The sequence below is a fragment of the Leptinotarsa decemlineata genome, unplaced genomic scaffold (assembly GCF_025532065.1).
Source record: "Leptinotarsa decemlineata unplaced genomic scaffold, Ldec_3_MD MMD2_tig00026374_RagTag_RagTag, whole genome shotgun sequence".
NCBI classification, from domain to species: domain Eukaryota; kingdom Metazoa; phylum Arthropoda; class Insecta; order Coleoptera; family Chrysomelidae; genus Leptinotarsa; species Leptinotarsa decemlineata.
In genome coordinates this window covers 787,684-806,619 of record NW_027412710.1, presented here as the reverse complement: position 1 = coordinate 806,619, position 18,936 = coordinate 787,684, and the positions used below count along the sequence as shown (strand labels likewise).

The 18,936-nt window shown below is 37.0% G+C and overlaps 1 protein-coding gene and 1 long non-coding RNA gene across 3 annotated transcripts in view; one reads left to right on the top strand and one right to left on the bottom strand.

Moving 5' to 3' along the window:
- The window catches only part of LOC111504932 (pyrokinin-1 receptor), a 443,518-nt gene that overhangs the window by 404,274 nt on the left and 20,308 nt on the right, over positions 1–18,936 (bottom strand). For both annotated transcript variants that reach the window (XM_074185351.1, XM_074185352.1), the window contains exon 3: positions 13,269–13,842. In XM_074185351.1, the coding sequence (XP_074041452.1) occupies positions 13,269–13,842 (574 nt within the window). The remainder of the gene's footprint in view (positions 1–13,268; positions 13,843–18,936) is intronic.
- LOC141486789 (uncharacterized) lies at positions 3,927–5,472 on the top strand. The gene is made up of 2 exons (XR_012468051.1): positions 3,927–4,729; positions 4,790–5,472. It is a non-coding gene; the product is annotated as an uncharacterized lncRNA (long non-coding RNA).

Here is an 18,936-nt window from a genome sequence, read left to right as displayed (position 1 = left end):
TGTATCTTAACAAGGGATGCTCCAATGAAGTTTCTTTATATGAAAGATCCTATCTTTTTTCCGATGAGGAATCACCTCCTCAAATGTTTAACATTTATTAAGTTACACCCTGTATATATGTGAGGATTTTTTATCTCAAACGAGATATGGATATCCAGTTGCAGTACCTCGTTTACGGGCAAATGAGGTAATGACAAATATGTTTTTTTGTGTAGATGCGAATTAATCATATTCCAATAATAACAAAGAGAATTTTTTTGATCAGACAGTTTTTCAGACCCATTTCAGAAGGTGAATAAGTTTTACTGGGTAATGATCACTCGTGAGGTAAGTGGTCGTTAGGTATAAGAATCGTTTATTTTGAGGAGCCGCATCTTCCTTGGATGACTATTCTTTGAAGCTTTATTTACTTTTTCCCAGAGTTTCCATCAGTGTGATGTTTGTTCGTTTATATATTCAAATTATGCAAAGCCCGTTTCCTTGTAGGTATAGAAATTATTGAGGCAACATAAATGTAAATTTTCTCAGTTTTCGTGTTGGGCAACAGTTTACCTGCATTACTTTACAGTAGAATTTTAGTGGGATCATATTTATCCTTGATGCATTGTGCAGATTGAAATTGTTTCAAAGTGAAAATGAACGTAGTAGATAGTTGGTGACAATATTAGCAGAATGCACGACACAGAAAATAGAATATAATAGAAATGTATCTATACTGAATAACAAAAATAATGGTTTTCACTTACATAATGTACAGTTTTTTCAAAAATTCCTTACATATAGTATTCAAAAAGTACCATTGATACAGTTGAAATCTATGTAAAATATTACAATGTAAAACAGTAAATAATGAAATGGCCGTAAAAAGATTCAGACACATTTGAGCATTCGGAGGAGTTGTCCCTCTGTAATACTGAATATATCCAATTCACAGTTCCTCGCCATTTTGTTAACTGTTTCGAGACATTGTTGCAGAGGAGACAAATTGTTTGTTTGTGTGTATCTTCTTCTCAGTCTTACGTCAGGTACAATAGAGAATTTCAGGTACTTTCAGTTTTCTAAGAATGTTAAAAACAAAAATCACTTCCGAGGACTCACGGCGGTATTTCAATGGTTGCATGTTAAATTCTTGTAATTGGCTATAATACGATATAAATAAAAGCCAAACATTGTGTTTTCTGAAAAAGAGTGTTCTCAATAATTATTTCTGGACTTTTTCTATAGTTTCAGAATATAGAGAGGTCTTTGGAATCCAAATGACACAACCATATTCCAGGTTAGAACGAACAATGGAGTTGAAGAGTAACAAACAAGTATCGTGATTGTATTCACGGCTAGATCTTAAGATAAAGCTCTTTTTTCTATAACATTCAGATACTAAGTAGAAACTGAACACACCAGTGAAAATGATCCCGAGATCTTTCATCTCATTGAATCTCTGTAAATTGGTATGATTAATGAAATAGTCCTTGATAGTAGGTGACTTCTTTCGTGTAAAACTCATTATTTTGCATTCAGGTTCATTGAGAGATATGTCAGATACTGAAAAGTGAGTAGTTAAATTATTGAGATCATCTTGAAGCATATCAGAATCTTTTTGCTTTCAATTCTTCTAAACAGCTTGAGATCATCGGCATATAGGAAAAATTGAGAATGCCCGATATACCGAGAAATGTCATTAACAAATAACACGAAAAGGAGAGGTCCCAAAATCGAACCCTGCGGAACTCCCGAAGTAGTGGTGAATTCAAACAAAGAAACGTTGTTGAACTATAAAAACTGTATTTTGTTGGATAGATAGCAGTGAAAGAAATCAAGTGTGTTGTTTGTGAAACCGAATGCTTTTAATTTCAGGATCAAAACCTCGTGGTTAACTCTGTCGAATGCCTTGGCCAGGTCAGTGTATATAACATCTATTTGATAGGCATTTTTTATTCCATCCGTAACAAAGTTACTAAATGCGCACTAATTGGTAATGGTAGATTTATTACGAATAAAGCCATGCTGTTGGATTGGCGTGAAGTTACCCACAGATTTCTGGCCACACATGCTGACGTAGAGGAAAATAAAAATCTGTGGTTGGGATACGAAATTATTAGCACCCTGATGAAGTTAGATTTTGAATTATCTTGGAGTGATCATGAAAAAAGCAGAAGAGAAATAATTCATGAAAGAGAGAATAGAAAAATGCTCACAAATAAAATGTAAAAATAGTGTTGTATTAAAAAGAAAACGGGTGCCTTGGAAGACTAATAAAAAGTAAAACGGAAACCTCTGCCGTGAATGAACCTAAAACACTGCAAATGCTAGAAACGGAATACTCTTCTCGACGCGTGTTTTATTAACTAATTAAACAATTTCAGAGAGTGCAGTGTATTCAGCCTAATCAAAATTATAGGAACAGGTCCTGTCGAAGTAACACAAAAAGTAGATTGTTTAACAAATATTACTAAAACTGTCAAGTGCTTGAACGTCATACCAACGAAAACAAGAATAACGGGGTAAAAAAACAAGACCAGAACTGTAGAGTCTATTAGGATCCACCAACATAATCTTTTGATTCCATAATTTTATGTTTTCATATCATGGGTTCAATAAATATTAGTGACTGACAAAAAATTGAAGAGCTTGATCAAACTGATGAGTTATAAAAATATCAAATATTAGTGACATATATTGATCACATAAAAATTCATTGATTTTTCTGATATTTGAGGTTACAACATATTTGTTGAGTTAATTTACTCACCTTTCTATATGAAAATTTCACATTTTTTTCCTGGATGAGAATCAATAGCGAAACCTTGGAAACTTCACTAATTGTAGAAGTTCGGTCTCATTTTCTTTTGAATAATGAGTGCCTTTCTTTCCAACATGTATTTTATGGGAGTGATGGGGAAACTATGTGAATACGAATTATTTTGTTGCTTCCTCTACTTTCATTGGCTTTTGATGCAAAATTTCTTGAGTGGAACGCGATGCAAATGAAAAAATTTGCATAGCGAATATATCTGCAATGGGGAGTCAACAAGAACCTTTATACATAATCATTTTGGAGATATATCGTTTTAGTGCACTAATTGACCAAGCAGTTTGAATTTTGTTAGTTTCATGTTCATCTAATTGATGAACAATACACAAGTAGAATTTCACTAGTTCGGACTTCCATTGTCTACTATATAAAATGATTTGAAATCCCTGAAACAACTAAAAAAGAAGAATTAAAAATGAATAGCTGAACATAACAATTATATTAAGCAAAATAAACCTGAAATGAAATAATACTGAAATAAAATACAAGTAAAAATAGAACAATTGAATAAATAAAAATAAAGAAATGAAAAAAGAAAATAAAGACTTTCCAAGTCACGTTAGTTCACGACGTTTCGATTGTTAGTATCTACAATCGTCTTCGGGTGATGACTGGACTGATTCCTCCGAGATGACTATTTATAGGTCGATCGAGTACTTTCAAGTACTTTCATCGCTTTGGAATAGCCATTCCGTTGAAGATCATTTTCTATGATGTCTAGTTCCTTCTCGAGACCTTCCTTCGAATTATAGAGCCCAAAAGCACGGTCTAAGAGAGTCTTGATGATTCCTCTTTTAGTCGATTGATGGTGATTGGATTCGTGGTTCAGATACTGTCCCGTATGAGTGGATTTTCGGTATACAGATGTTTCCCACTTAGTGTCGGTCCTCTTCACCAAAACGTCTAAAAATGGCAATTCGTTGTGGATTTCCTTCTCCATTGTGAAAGTGATGGAAGGTCTCACGCTGTTGATGTGTTTCAGGAAGACGTCTAGTCCAGTAATCCCATGGTTCCATATTATGAAGGTGTCGTCAACATGTCTCAACTAGACTCGAGGTTTCTTGTGAGCTTCTTCAATGGCCAGAGTTTCAAACCACTCCATATATATGTTGTTACGGTTACAAAATTCGTAACTCCAAATATTTCTGGTTATAATCTCGAAATGCTATTTATTGTCTCTAGCATAACAGGACACACCAATCCTTTGTATTGGTCTAGTATGTGATTTCAACAAAGTCATTTTTGGAACGGTATTCGCGAAACGATACCATCTAGAAGTGTTGTTTGTAGAACGTACCTTTAATTGCAATATTATCAGCTGGCAGAACTGCGCTGTAGTCTCGAAATTAAGGTCCGGACTAACTCTTGTTGGAGTGATTTGTTATTTCATATGTGATGAAATACATATTCAATTAGTTGTTTCTTGATAGGAAATTGGTCGCAAGAAGAGGTTGTTTAGTATACTATAAATAGGAATCGAATCATAGGCTAAATGGCATGATTTGGAATTGTTTTAGAAAACAGGTTTTGTGATTGGTCGCTGATTACATTCCTGTAAAGTGTAAATATATTTATTTTTAGTCTTGTTGTTTTGGTAGGCACTGACGGAAAAACGTCAGGGTAAAGGATCACTTCCGGAAGGTGGAATTTGAGGTTGCGGGTAGATTTCTTTGGGGAAGATATAGGTCGCCGGTGGAAAAAAAGTTTAACTGGTCCAACGTTAGGGTAATATCACTAGAGAGTGTCAGTGTCCGTTAGTAGATGCGGGATTTCACCCTTCGTGGAAATAATCCGTTCATTGTGTCTGGAAATAGGCAATGGAAGCAGGATTGAGGAAGGTTGTTTGCATGCCTAATTCCGGTAACTAGTTCACGTGGCCATCTTCTACATAGAAAAAAAAATCTCGACTCTGTCGAGGTAAGTAAATTCGGTTTTATGAATTTCACAATCATGAGAGTTTTCTCTTTTGTTTCACAGATTTTTGTTCTGGTTGTAAGAATCAACCTATTAATCAAAAGTAGATTTGAGGTTCATCTAAGGGCTGTCCCCTTGAGTAGGTTAGTCAATCTTGAGATGCGGAATTCTTTCATCAACCGTATTCTCCACTGTTTGCTGGTACTGGTATTCGTCTAGAAAAAGATTGTATTACTCACCCTGGGAAAGGAAAAACAGCAGAAGGCTGAAGTGAAGTCAGAGCAATGGCATGGTATCATCAGAATGCTGGGCTAAGTATTCATTGTCAAGGTAACCTCTTCGCAGTGTTGGATATGACTATTTGGAGTTTATTATGAGCGTAATTCACAATCAAAGTGTTGATATGAAGAAAGGGTTATAATATTAGTTTTTCCCAAAAGTAACTGTACGCTTTCAGCAATTGCTTTAAGTCCCTACTCAGTATAGTATAGACATTCATTTACATTTACGTAGATACCGAATAAGTATCTCAAAATTCAGACAAAAAGATTGATAATCTAGTCAAGATTAATGTATATATGTATAGATACACAAATAGTGTAGTTTTCAAGTTTCAACCTATTTTTCAGAGATAAGTTCTGAGGTTATGTTTTGTGTACAGTATTAAAACGTTTAATTTCATTTTTTTTATGGTAACAAGCCATCAAATTCTGACAGAGGTAGCAAATAGATTCCTGATCACCTGAGTCGCTTTGTTTTTGTTTTCCCTGTTTGATCTTTTTGCAGCACATACAATAGATCTTTGTTTTTCTAGCTAATAAGGTAATTTCCCTATTCATTTGGGTTTTGGGGGATACTTATTTCTTCCTCCCATATAGCCATCCCTAACCGGGGGAGGTAGGACACTCTGACATCTCCATTCATGATAGAAAGATTTGCTGAATTGATATTTCGATACAGGTATGTTCGTTCCTTGGGGAAGATTGAGTTAGCCGGAGAGTCTTCTACACTAACAGGTTTGACAACACCCGCAGGGACGTAGCAATGTTGGCTATGACTGGTGAAAATGGCGATCTCATTGGCAGTCCCTCATCTTGTGTAAAGAATTCGTCTTTCAGTTGGAAATAACAGTTTCGTACAGAGCATCCAAGTAATTCCATAATTACTTCTATAAGTAGATTCGTTCTCTCTTCCAAGTTCCCGTCTTCGGATAGCTTTCTCTGTATGATTTGGAGTGCTTCTTCGACCGGAACGTTGGTGTGAAGGCTTTCTACGTCGAAACTAATTAGTTGATCTTCCTGTGTGACCTCAATTAACCCTAGTAGTTCAAGAAAATGCCTGGAATTATTCACAAAAAAATATGTTCTTCCTTGTAATGATTGTATTAAGGAAAGTTTGGAAAATCAGTGAACAGCTGGATCGAGAACCACTTCCAACATCTAACATCAGCAATGAAGAACGTAGAGCTCTGAACGGCCTACGTAGAGACAACACCATCAAGATCCTACCTGCAGATGAAGGAAACGCTCCTGTGGTAATGGATACCGTTCTCTACGAACAGAAGATCGAAGATGTTCTTCAGAAGGGACGATACACAAAAATCGTACGGAACCCTACTGCATCAATCGAAAGGAAGTTGTACCAGATTTTGAAAAAACACCAAGTATGGACTACCAAAATCCACAAGAAAGACGTTCCGCTTAGACCGATCATCAGCTCCGGAGATTCGGCTACTCAAAACTTGTCTAGATTTTTACTTCCCTCAATTGAGGTCACACAGAAAGATCAAATAATTAGTTTCGACGTCGAAAGCCTTTGCACTAACGTTCCGGTCATATAGAGAAAGCTATCCGAAGACGGGAACGTGGAAGAGAGAACGAATCTTCCTATAGAAGTAATTATGGAATTACTTCTATAGTGTACGAAACTGGTATTTCCAACTGAAGGACGAATTCTTCACACAAGATGAGAGACTGCCAATGGGATCGCCACTTTCACCAGTCATAGCCAACATATATATGGAGTGGTTTGAAACTCTGGCCATTGAAGAAGCCCACAAGAAACCTCGAGTCTGGTGGAGATATGTTGACGACACCTTCATAATATGGAACCATGGGATTACTGGACTAGACGCCTTCCTGAAACACATCAACAGCGTGAGACCTTCCATCATTTTCACAATGGAGAAGGAAATCTACAACGAATTGCCATTCTCAGATGTTTTGGTGAAGAGGACCGACACTAAGTGGGAAACATCTGTATAACGAAAACCCACTCACACGGGACAGTATCTGAACCACGAATCCAACCACCATCAATCGACTAAAAGAGGAATTATCAAGACTCCATTAGACCGTGCTTTTGGGCTCTATAATACGAAGGAAGACCTCGATAAGGAACTGGACATCATAAAAAATGATCTTCAACGGAATGGCTACTCCAAAGCGATGGTAGAAAAGACTTTGACTTGAAGACAGCAGGAGCCTCGGAAGGAAGAGAAGCCGTCACAACCAGTGCACTTCCCTACATTAGAGAATTATTGGAGAGGATAAGAAGAATTGGTTCCAAGTTCAACATCAGAACCTGCTTCAGATCCGGTAACACTTTAACGCCTTTTGATACAAAACGTTACTTATTATTGAAGTTAAAAGCACAAAATTTATTCTCAGCATTGGAGGCGACATAATCTATGCTGTGAAGTTGAATTCTTGGCAACGGATATCTCGTTTGAGGCACTTTTCGATCGAGCACTCTCTTAACTATCTAAATTATCCAACCGATTCAAAACAGTCTTTTTTTTTCATCGAAAACTTGAATGTCTTTCTCTAATTCCTGAACAAGTTTACAAAACTCCTCAACTTTCAATCTGTATTCTTCAGATTTCATTTTATCATTGAATATTTCAACTGTTTAACGACATTAACATTCTTTCGAGAAAAATAATAATACCCTCCCACGTGTTCTCTTTGCCCTCACTCTCCCATTTTCTACCTAACACGAAAACGAAAAAGAGCATGTGACGTATTGTCAAATATCATTGCTGAATACTCTGGATATCCCCATTGCCCTATTTTCAAACATTTCTCATTGGGATTGCACGTTAAAACGTTAGGTTCCCGTTAAACTGGCATGTTTTTTCTCAAAAGACGTATTTTAAGACACCCTGTACACATTGGAGAATCGCACATTAAAACGATAGAGCTCAGTTGAACTGTCATGTTTTTTGAATGATGTATTTTGAAGTACCCTGTACACATTGACGTCATGTTTTTTTCTTAAATGATGAGACACCATGCAAACCCCGACAGTAGCCATGTTTTTTTTTATTACGTTGGCAACCATGTTTTTTCTTTAACGCTGGTAGTCATGTTTTTTTCTTTAATCCGATTTTTCATTCATTATTACTATTATATCATTGTTTTTGTAACTCAGCCACGCCGATGTATTTTGAGACACCCTGTACATATTGATCACATTTTTTTAATGTCTAAGACGACTGAAAATAGTTACAAAGCTGACAATAAATAGTGGACTCAGGCAACATTTTTCTAGTCTCAAATATGCAGTGGAGGCGGTTATACTGCTTATAATATTTATTCGAAGACCGTTCAGATAGCCAGCCCCAATACGGCTATTAATTTCGATAATCATAGAACCTGTCTCTCAGAACCTGTCACTTTCATAAAGTGGAAATAATCAATTCCAGCGGGTAATTAATTATCTAAAACAAAACCTAACTATTTCATCAACTCATAGAATTAGATCATGAGGTTGTAACTTTCAATATGAATATACTGTTGCATCATCAATACCAGTAAAAAGATGTGATTTTTCGATTCGAAAATAGTATATTGTGTAACAAGTGCGTGAAATCGACTTTTTTACACAAGCGTGGAATTTGCGACACGAGCCCTCAGGCGAGTGTCGCAAACAACGCGAGTGTAAAAAAGTCTTCACGCACATGTTGCACACTATACTTTTTCTACGACCATACAGAGAAAATTAAGCACCATTAGTTTGAAGAGCTTTATTGAATTTCAGAATAATTAGTAAGTACCTATATTATAAAATTAACAATTAATTCTTATACTGAGATTATTATTTTTGGTTTTCATTCTGATGTGGAATAATAATGATTATTAATAATAATATTGGAACCTGTGACCATTCCAAAACTTACACCTGCAGCATTTGATTTTTCTATTAGTGTGTTTCTTGACTTGGAAGTTGAGATGATAGAAGTAGTGACAATATGGGCTGAGGAAATTTGATTTTGAGGCGATAAAATTTTATTTGCCACATCAATTTTCTGAGTAATTGAGTTTTCTATATAATGTTCTGCCTCTGCAGAGGATTTCCAATCTCCATGTTTTCTTAAGGTAAGCAAATCGCCTCCAGCTTCTACTAATAACGTGGCGGATGACCGCCTAAAACAGTGGCCTGTATATTGTTCAGCATGAGGTAAATTTAGGTATTTTGCGATTACCGAAGGAACTTTACCAATTTTATTTATACCAACGACCTGGCAGGTACATTTTCCACCTTGATAATTAATAAATAATTTTTTTTCTGCGTATTTTTGCGGACGGAGTGCCCTTTATTTTCGGTGTAATTCAAGATGTTCCGTGATGGTAAATTTTCTTGAGATTTTGGTTTTTGTATCATGGACGTTTACTATGAGTATTGTACCTAAATCTTCAATATCATCTAATTTCAGTTTATACAGTTCATCTCTTCTAAGAGCTCCAGCAAGTCCAAATATTAGTATAATCTAAAAGAAAAAGAAATTACAATACAGGCTGATTCACGGTGGATGGCACATTAGACGTTTCTGGTGAACCAGACAACGGATCACTTCGAAAATTTAATGGAGGGCATATTCGGACATTCTCTAGTCAACTAAAATATTTTCGACAATGCGGTGTTGCCGCTTCTATTAGAAAGCAGTAGCAACTTTGATTTTTCAAATGGAACACTCTGTATATAATATTATTTTTGGAATCTCCAACAATTGCCTGACAACTTTTTTTGATATTTCCCTATACCTACCTGTTACCGTTTTCGAAATAAAAATTAATTTCAATTTTTTTCTTCGAAAATCATGACTTCTAAAAATGCCGATATCTTTTAGTTAAGAAGTACTATGATATCGAAATTTGGTTTGGAGTTAGGTGATACTTGGACACTTCCCACACGTCAGCCTAATCTCCGTTACTTCAATACAGGGTGGTAAAAAAATACAGTTTTTTCGTTTGCTTGAAAAAGTTGCTGAAATTTGATTATTTTAAAAGGAACACCCTGTATATTATTGAAAATTCGGAAAGCTGCTGAAATTTGCTTTCTTTCTATGTATATCATACCTATACCTAACTAGTCAAGTTTCGGACTTATGAACATTTATTTGTGAAAATGTCCCTTCAGAATGGTATTTCCATTCGGTATTTGGTAAGCAGGCCATGATTACTATTTGACAGTAGCGTTGTGACATTCTCCTAATAATATCGACATTTTCGTCACTTCAGAAGTTGCAAATACCTTCAAAACGATGGAACAAAACTATTCAAACGAAGTTCTTATGAATTTGTTTATTATTTTTGGACAGTGTGACAAAATTATCAGCAGAACATGTAGTAAGTTCAATGAAATGTATCCGAATCTACCGCCAATGAACCTCAAGAAATTTATACGAATTCAGAACAATTTCAATGCATTTGGATCAACTTTAAAAGCACCAAGAAACTTGCCTCGACCCGTAACTTTCGAAGACAACCAGATTAATGTCTTAGCATATTTTCACGCATTTCCCGAGTCATCGATAAGAAGTGCTGAAGAAGATTTGGGTATAAAATATTCATCGGTTCAAAGAATTTCGCGAAGACATAAAATGCATGATTATAAATTCACCAAAATTCAAGCAATGAAGCCTCAAGATCCTCAACAGAGAGTAGAATTTTGTGAAATGTTGTTGACACGCATTCAAGAAGATCCACTTTTTTTAAATAAAATTATTTGGACTGATGAATCGAAATTTTCGAGAAAAGGGATTTTCAATAGAAAAAATCGTCATTATTGGTCCAGTGAAAATCCTCACGTCACAAAAGAAGCCGGATTTCAAGAAAAATTTAGTTTTAATGTCTTCTGCATGTTGATGGACAACAAATTGAGGTACGTGATATACGAGGAGTCATTAACATCCAGAAGCTACCTGAATATTTTGGAGAATACTGTAGACAGTTTCGTGGATAATCTGCCACTCGAAGATTATCGAAACTGTTGGTACCAACTAGACGGAGCTCCTGCACATTGCACAAGAGAAGTGAGCGCAGAACTGGATAAACTATTTGACGATCGGTGGATGAGGCGCTTGGGACCATGGAATTGGCCAGTGAGATCACCCGATCTTAATCCATTAGATTTTTATTTGTGGGGAATGTTTAAAGAAAAAGTTTACAAAATACCCGTGCGTTCGAGAGATGAATTGTTAGAAAGGATTGCCCAAACATTTGAAGATTTGGATCCCAATGAAATCAGATCTGCCACCACGAAAGCAGTCAACACCCGCATTTTAAAGTGCTTGGAAGTGAACGGCCAGCGATTCGAACATATTTTGAAATATTCCACATGATTGTTTTACTTTTTTATAATTATTCATATCAATATTTCCAATTTCAAATTTCTTGGTGCTTTTTTAAAGTTTATCCAAACATATTGAAATTGTTCTGAATTCGTATAAATTTCTTGAGGTTCATTGGCGGTAGATTCGGATACATTTCATTGAACTTTCTACATGTTCTGCTGATAATTTTGTCACACTGTCCAAAAATAATAAACAAATTCATAAGAACTTCGTTTGAATAGTTTTGTTCCATCGTTTTGAAGGTATTTGCAACTTCTGAAGTGACGAAAATGTCGATATTATTAGGAGAATGTCACAACGCTACTGTCAAATAGTGAATAGTGAAATTAATTTTTATTTCGAAAACAGTAACAGATAGGTATAGGGAAATATCAAGAAAAGTTGTCGGGCAATTGTTGGAGATTCCAAAAATAATATTATATACAGAGTGTTCCATTTGAAAAATCAAAGTTGCTACTGCTTTCTAATAGAAGCGGCAACACCGCATTGTCGAAAATATTTCAGTTGGCTAGAGAATGTCCGAATATGCCCTCCATTAAATTTTCAAAGTGATCCGTTGTCTGGTTCACCAGAAACGTCTAATGTGCCATCCACCGTGAATCAGCCTGTATAGAAACTAAAAAAAGATTATGGCTGTCAGAAATCGAACCCAGGTCCTTGGGCACGCGAGGCCGACGCACTACCGCTGAACCATTCGTATTTACAAATATATGTGTGAAAACGCGATTCTCAACGCCCAATTTGAAATAATTTAGAAGATCATAGTTAGATATCACATTAACATAGTTTTAGATAATATATCTGATTTGGCCAACTATTACTTATTAGGATCTATTTTATTTATAGATATTATTTTCTATTTATTTAATACTACCGTAAGACATTAAACTTACCTTGGTCAATAAAAATTTTTCGTCAGGAGCTTCTTGTATAAACTTCAGTATTTGTTCTTTCTCCAAAACTCTGGATTTTTTTGGAACGTATCCCTCACTCTTCCTTTTTAAAAAAGCACGTACCTTAGGATAGTCAATATTTATGGTGTTTTTTTAATGCTAATGGTACTTTTTAGCATTGAGAAATTACTCCAAAGTGTTGCTGCCTTAAAGTTCTTGGATAATTCTGACAAATATGCCAATATTACGTTTTCAGAAAATCAATTGATATTCTTTGTTTTCCTCCATGCCATGAATTTCTCATACGTATTTTCATACATGCTCAATGATTTTTGGGATAATAAAGTCTTACTAGCCTCATTGGCTGCATCCATAACATCCGGCGGGGTACTTCGTATATCTGAATGATCAGAATCCATTATAATATAATGTTAAAATATTAATAATTAACTCTCAACAATGAGCTCACAACAATAATGATCAAGCTATTTTGACAGTTTATTTATGATTTATTGCTGCTCTTAAACAAAAGATGCACTAAGGCCGCCTATCAGCGAAATATGCATGTATTAGGTCTTATGGACAGACTACAATGTATTTCTCATGAGTATATTTCACGCACTGGTAATAAAAACACTTGAATGTACCATGTTATTCTTATGGGTTTATTTCACGCCCTAGGGCGTAAAAATAATTTCACGCACAAGGGCGTGAAATTACATTTTACGATTCGTGAACGGTGTGTGAAAGTACTATTTCACGTACGGGAGTAGAAAAAATATATTGATGTCAACGAATTGGCGGAAATTAAATGTGAATGTGATTAACGATCATTTGTTTATATCTCTGATTGTTTCTATTTCTTTTTCTCCACTGGGAATGTTTGTCATAAATTTCATGTGGTATCATAAAAATCAGACATGGTTTAATTTCATCAGTTTCTGAAGATATTGATAATACAAGATGATATGAAAATATAAAACAAACATGCACATTGTGAAATGTCACTCACCCAGCATCTTGACTACGTGTTTTGTTGATTGTGCAGTCTTTGAAAAATTTTTTCTTCCTTCGACTTCATGTTGTATCAGGATGCTCGGAAACACGTTTTCTGCACCGTTCACCATCGATACCTGAGTCGCAGAATTAACGTAAGTAACAACGGGTTTGTAAACGCGTTGTCTCATCTTAACACTGTTACCTCTAGATGGTTCCACAGTGGAACGATGCAATTGCAATCCGATCAAAATGTAGAAAACGGTTATCATCGATATAGGAGCAACAAAAAATACGAATGTAGATATTTCAAACGCGTGTGGTATCACAGATCTCTTGATGTTGCAAATGCAATGATCATCAACTACCCGTCCGTTCGGCAATTCCTCGCAAACTATTCCAAATGCCATAGCTTGAGGAATAGCCAGAGACATCGCGATTATCCATATCAGAATTATGTACTTTATTGCTCGATTGAGTTTTGAGAGCGTATGCGATAGAAACGGGTGACAGATGGCTACGTAGCGCTCTATTGTGAACGCTGTGATGGTTAAAACAGTAGCGTTGGCTGATGTTTCTGCTGCAAATCCCTGCAACAAATATTCAGTGTTTATACAGGGCGAATTATGATTGGAATGAAGAAGTGTAGATATATGAAAGAGAAAGGAAAAACCCTACATTGAAAATGTAATATTTGCAGGAGACATTAGTTTCTAGGTATACGACTTTTTGGATCACTACTTCTTCATTTTTATATAGAATGGATATTTTTTGTTTTTCGAAGCTTTTAGTCATACACTTTTCCGTTCAAGTCAAATTTCAACTGTTTTCCACTATTTGGTAGCGTGTTTCTGTGAAAGATAATGATGATGATAAAAACAATGATGATAATTCATAACATTCCTAAGAACTACAAACCGAAAACATGCATCTGTGTTAAAAGTTGTTTACGAATATCTTATATACACGAATACTCACCGCAGTTGACCAAGTATTCAAACAGATATATGAGTAGTAAGATTTCAGTAGACCATGCTTTTGGACTCTGTTAACGGAAGGAAGAGCCTTGCAAAGAAGAGAAGCCGTACCAACCAGTTCCTGCATTTCCCTGTATCACAGGTTTGTAGAGAAAATAAAAAGAATTGGAGCCAAGAACATCATCAGAATCTGCTTCTGATCCGGAAACACTATCAGTAGCAGCCTCACAAAAACCTGGCCACCAAATGCGGACTGCAATTCCAAGAAATGTATTTACCGGATACCCTGCGAGTGCGGAAAATCCTATATCGATGAAAGTAAGAGGCAATTGAAAGTCCGCATTGTCTCATAATAGTTTGCATCACACATCGTCAATTTCACGATGGAACTTTCGCTGACAACAGGAAGGCCGTGGACTCTTGAGTTTGTAGTGTCTACATGACAGAGTGCTACTGGATGGAGCCTATGAAGTCGTCAGGAGTTCAGATCCTCATCTCTACATAGTTCCCCTTCAAAGCAGTTTCCCGAACAGCTGGTGAACTCGATTTAGTTTTCGACACTGATCGAGGTGATCATAACTTTGTCTTCGAGTTGCGACCTGCCCAACAGAAGACTGCACATAAATAACGGGCTGAGTGCCAAAAAAACAAAAATTGAATTAGACCCGAAAAAGCAAGCTGAGTGCCATTACCAACAACCTAAAAAGCGGGCTAAATGCCATGATCAATAATTGTTGTTCAAACAAGGCCCAACAGATGGCATTAGAGGTATGTGACGGCCAGCTGGTTTGGCTAAAATGGGTTAAGTGCCACCAAGGTTAAGTAGTAACCTGTTGAATGTTAACTCTGTCTATGGCAGATAAGCAGATAATATCATTGAATTGCAACCTTATCTTTGAATGAAACCTGTTGGTTGTGCTGAGTTTAAGTCACGGAATAAAGTGTAGGCAGAATTGACAATAGAATTAAATAGTGATACGATCAAAAAACGGAAAAAAGGGAGAATTAATTCGAGATGAAAGGAAGCGTCGTAGAAAATGAGAGCAACGTTATGTGAACTGTAAAAAGGTGTTGGTAGAAGACGAAATCGAAACAAAACAAGAGGTATGTACAAAATATTTACTTAATTTCAATATTCAATGTAAGTGCCTGACTATTTTATTAACTTTTTCAAATGAATTCAGGTTCAATCCCTTGTAATAGCTGATTACTTGGATATTTTCCAAAGTTTGCTTACACTATTACTGTTTTCTGCTTGTATCAAATATGTAAGCATCTCTGCTGAACTTGATAGTTTAATTTTCATAAAGATTGTGTCTTGTTTTGTTTCAGTTCAGCTGCAAGTGTAAGTTTTGGTGTGTTTGTGTCCCGCATAAGCAGAGAAAAGTTCTGTTTCACGATTTTTATGCCCTGAAAGACAATGTCAAGCAAAACTCTTTTTTGATGGTTGTGATAGTCATCATTCCTGTTAAACGAAGGGGTCATGGTCAGTATGATGATACCAAGGACAGCAGGCGGCAAGCAACGATTTGTTTTTTATTGCCAGATGGATAGGGTGATGTTGTACAGGTTTGCAGGAATACTTGTATATACGTTTGGGGTATAAGAAAACGCAGAATTGAAACTCTCGTGAAAGCTAAAAAAGGCGAGGTTGTCTTTAAAGAAAAGCGGAGTAATAAGGTCCAGAACAGTAACTCTTTAGCTGCAGATGTGAACCTCATTATCGAACATATTATCTTTTCCTAGGAACGAAAGTCATTATGGAAGAAGGAAATATCACATACAAGTTTTATTACCGAACATTTAGAAAAAGATCCCGCAAATTTCCTTCCATAGACCACGCACTGATACTTGTTCTAAATGCGATTCACTATCAGCAGAGTTAACAGCAGAATCTGGTGATAGAAAAACAAACACTTCTTTACTGATACACCATAAAAAAGCCGAGAGAGCAGGAGGAGTAATGAAGCAAGATAGTCAGTCATTTCAGTTCCCTACTAGTGACGATGGATCTTAACAAGTTTTATCTTTGCCTTCTTTAACCCATACGGCCTGGCCACGGGGATCGGCGGTACGAACGTCGAAGCGGAGGGCGAAGCGACCATTCGCGCGGCACCGTTTGCAGGCCACGGGCAGTCACGTTCGTCGCCGCGACCATTAGTCCAACAGCGAAATATCTTTATCGAAATCATCTAGATATCTGGTTAAATACCTGATATTTGGAAGATATTGTGGAGTACATCATTTTAATAGGAATCGGGGTATAGTGGAGAATTCCACAATTCCAGAACGAGTATTAAACCCTTCAATTATATTCTTATGAATATTCAACCCAAAAGCGGAGATTTGTCGATTCCTGAGAATTATAGACCGATAATATGCTTGAATTCGTGTTATAAGTTGTTTACAAGCATCTTATACACATGAATACTCGCCGCAGTTGACCGAGTGTTCGAAAGGATATATGAGCAGAGAGGGTCGAAGAGAGGAGTCGCTGGATGTAAAGAGAACCTGCTCATCGATAGATGTGTAACGTAGGACTCGATACAATATAAGCGTAACCTCTCTATGGCCTGGATCGATTACCGTAAGGCATTTGATACAATTTCGCATGAGCTCATCTTGCATTTGCGCAGATGCCTTACGGTACCCGACAACATAGTGAGATGCATTGAACAACTGATACCACTTTGGCGAACTCGCTTCACCATAACATCTGGTCAAACAAGAGTCCAAACAGGGTGGGTCACTTTCAGTGGGGGTGTATTTCAGGGTGATTCACTCAGTCCCCTTCTCTTCTGCATCTCACTATTGCCATTATCCGTTGCGCTCAGAAATACTCGAGGGTATAACTGTGGCACCCCCGGGAACCGGAGGCTCAAGGTCACCCATCTGTTTTATATGGATGATCTTAAACTTCATGCCTCTGGAGAGAAGGATCTCCATCAGTCCTTGAGGGTGGTGGAAGAGTACACGCATGCTATCGGTATGAAATTCGGGATAGACAAATGTGCAATGGTCCATCTCAAGAGAGGACGATGCGGGGACTACGGAGAGGATGTGCAGCTCGTAGATGGAAGTATCCTACACCATCTGAATGCCGGAGAGACGTATACTTTCTCCGAGGCAAGTATCAGCACGAACTTCGACAGATCTGGTCATCGGAACTGTCGGGGAAGAACAAAGTTGCTGCAACAGATATGCTTGCCGTTCCAATCTTACTCTACCCGTTTGGAGTAGTGGAATGGACTCGGGAGGAGCTGTATCAACTCGACGTGAAGACCAGAAAAATGGTTTTCATCCCAAGTCGTCCGTTCCACGGTTGTACTTCCCCCGACAACAGGTAGGCCGTGGACTTTTGAGTTTGGAGTGTCTACATGACAGAATGGTACTGGATACAGCCTGTAAAGTCGTCAGGAGTTCGGATCCCCTTCTCTGCTCTTTAGAGCAGCTGCCCGAGCAGCTGATGAACTCGGTATAGTTTTCGACACTGAACGAGATGACCACAACTCTGTCATCGAGTTGGAACCTGTTCAGCAAAAAGCTCAGATAAAAGCCGCAGAGATCACCTTACTTCTGTAAGGCAAACTGTCAGGCAAACGCCTGACGTTTGCTTTTCTCAAGTCAAGTGGGCTGAAGTCGGAAACTGAGGGGTTCATCATGGCTTGCCAGGATGGTGCCTTCAACACCTTAGTCTACCGCAGTCGCATGATGGGTATAGAGGTTCCTGACACAAGGTGCAGGGCCTGCCGCGAGGCGCCACTTGCTATCAGCATGTCCAGCATATGCGGTCTCGGCCTGTATTCATCGACATAACGCGGCCTTAAGAGTGCTATATTACCATCTACGACACTCTTACGGTATTGACGAGACACCGGTGTTGCCCTACACTCCGAGGGATATTGAATCCGTTGTGGGGAACGAGAAGTGCCGAATTTATTGGAACTATTCGTTTTTTTCATATTTAGGTCCCTTAAAGATGTTGGTAAATAACGTAAAAAAACGATATTTCTTGAATTGGCACCTCGTTTTATCTGATTAAGGAATCTTATTTAACATGTTCGTTTTTTTTGAATATATCACTTTAGATTTATAATAGAAAGCTAACTGAAAATTGTTTTGCAATAGAGATATGAATCATGCATTAGGTAATAAACATAAAATTCAGTTCAAGTTTTTTGAGAAAACAAAGCAAATTGAATAAGTCAAAGTGTTATTTTCAGGACTCAGCTCGTTATTGGTGTCCGGTCCTCGACTTGTTGAAATTTTCGTGCAGTTTTGAAAGCATAATCAATTTTTTCAGTGTTCAAACCAACTCATTGGTTTATTTGGGTCCATATGAAAGCACTATGAATTTTTGAAAAGTCGAGGCATTACGAAGATACTCCCTGAATTTTTGTTTTGTAATGAACTTATCCACTATGTTTGATGGATACCTGTTATTTTCAGCACCTCCCTAATACATTTTTCCCCAATCTCATACTTTTATTTGCTCAAGAGAAATGTGACCAGTCTATGAATAAGAAATTGTAGTTTCGCCATTTTTTATTGTGAGCAATGATGAGAGCTGTCAGGTATATAACTGAAAGTGGCTCGTATTCTTTCTATATTAATCAAACTCTAGACTTTTAATATTTTCAATAACTAGTACATCCAACGATGGTAGTTCATCGTTATTTTCAATTTCTTATTTCATATTCGTATCGA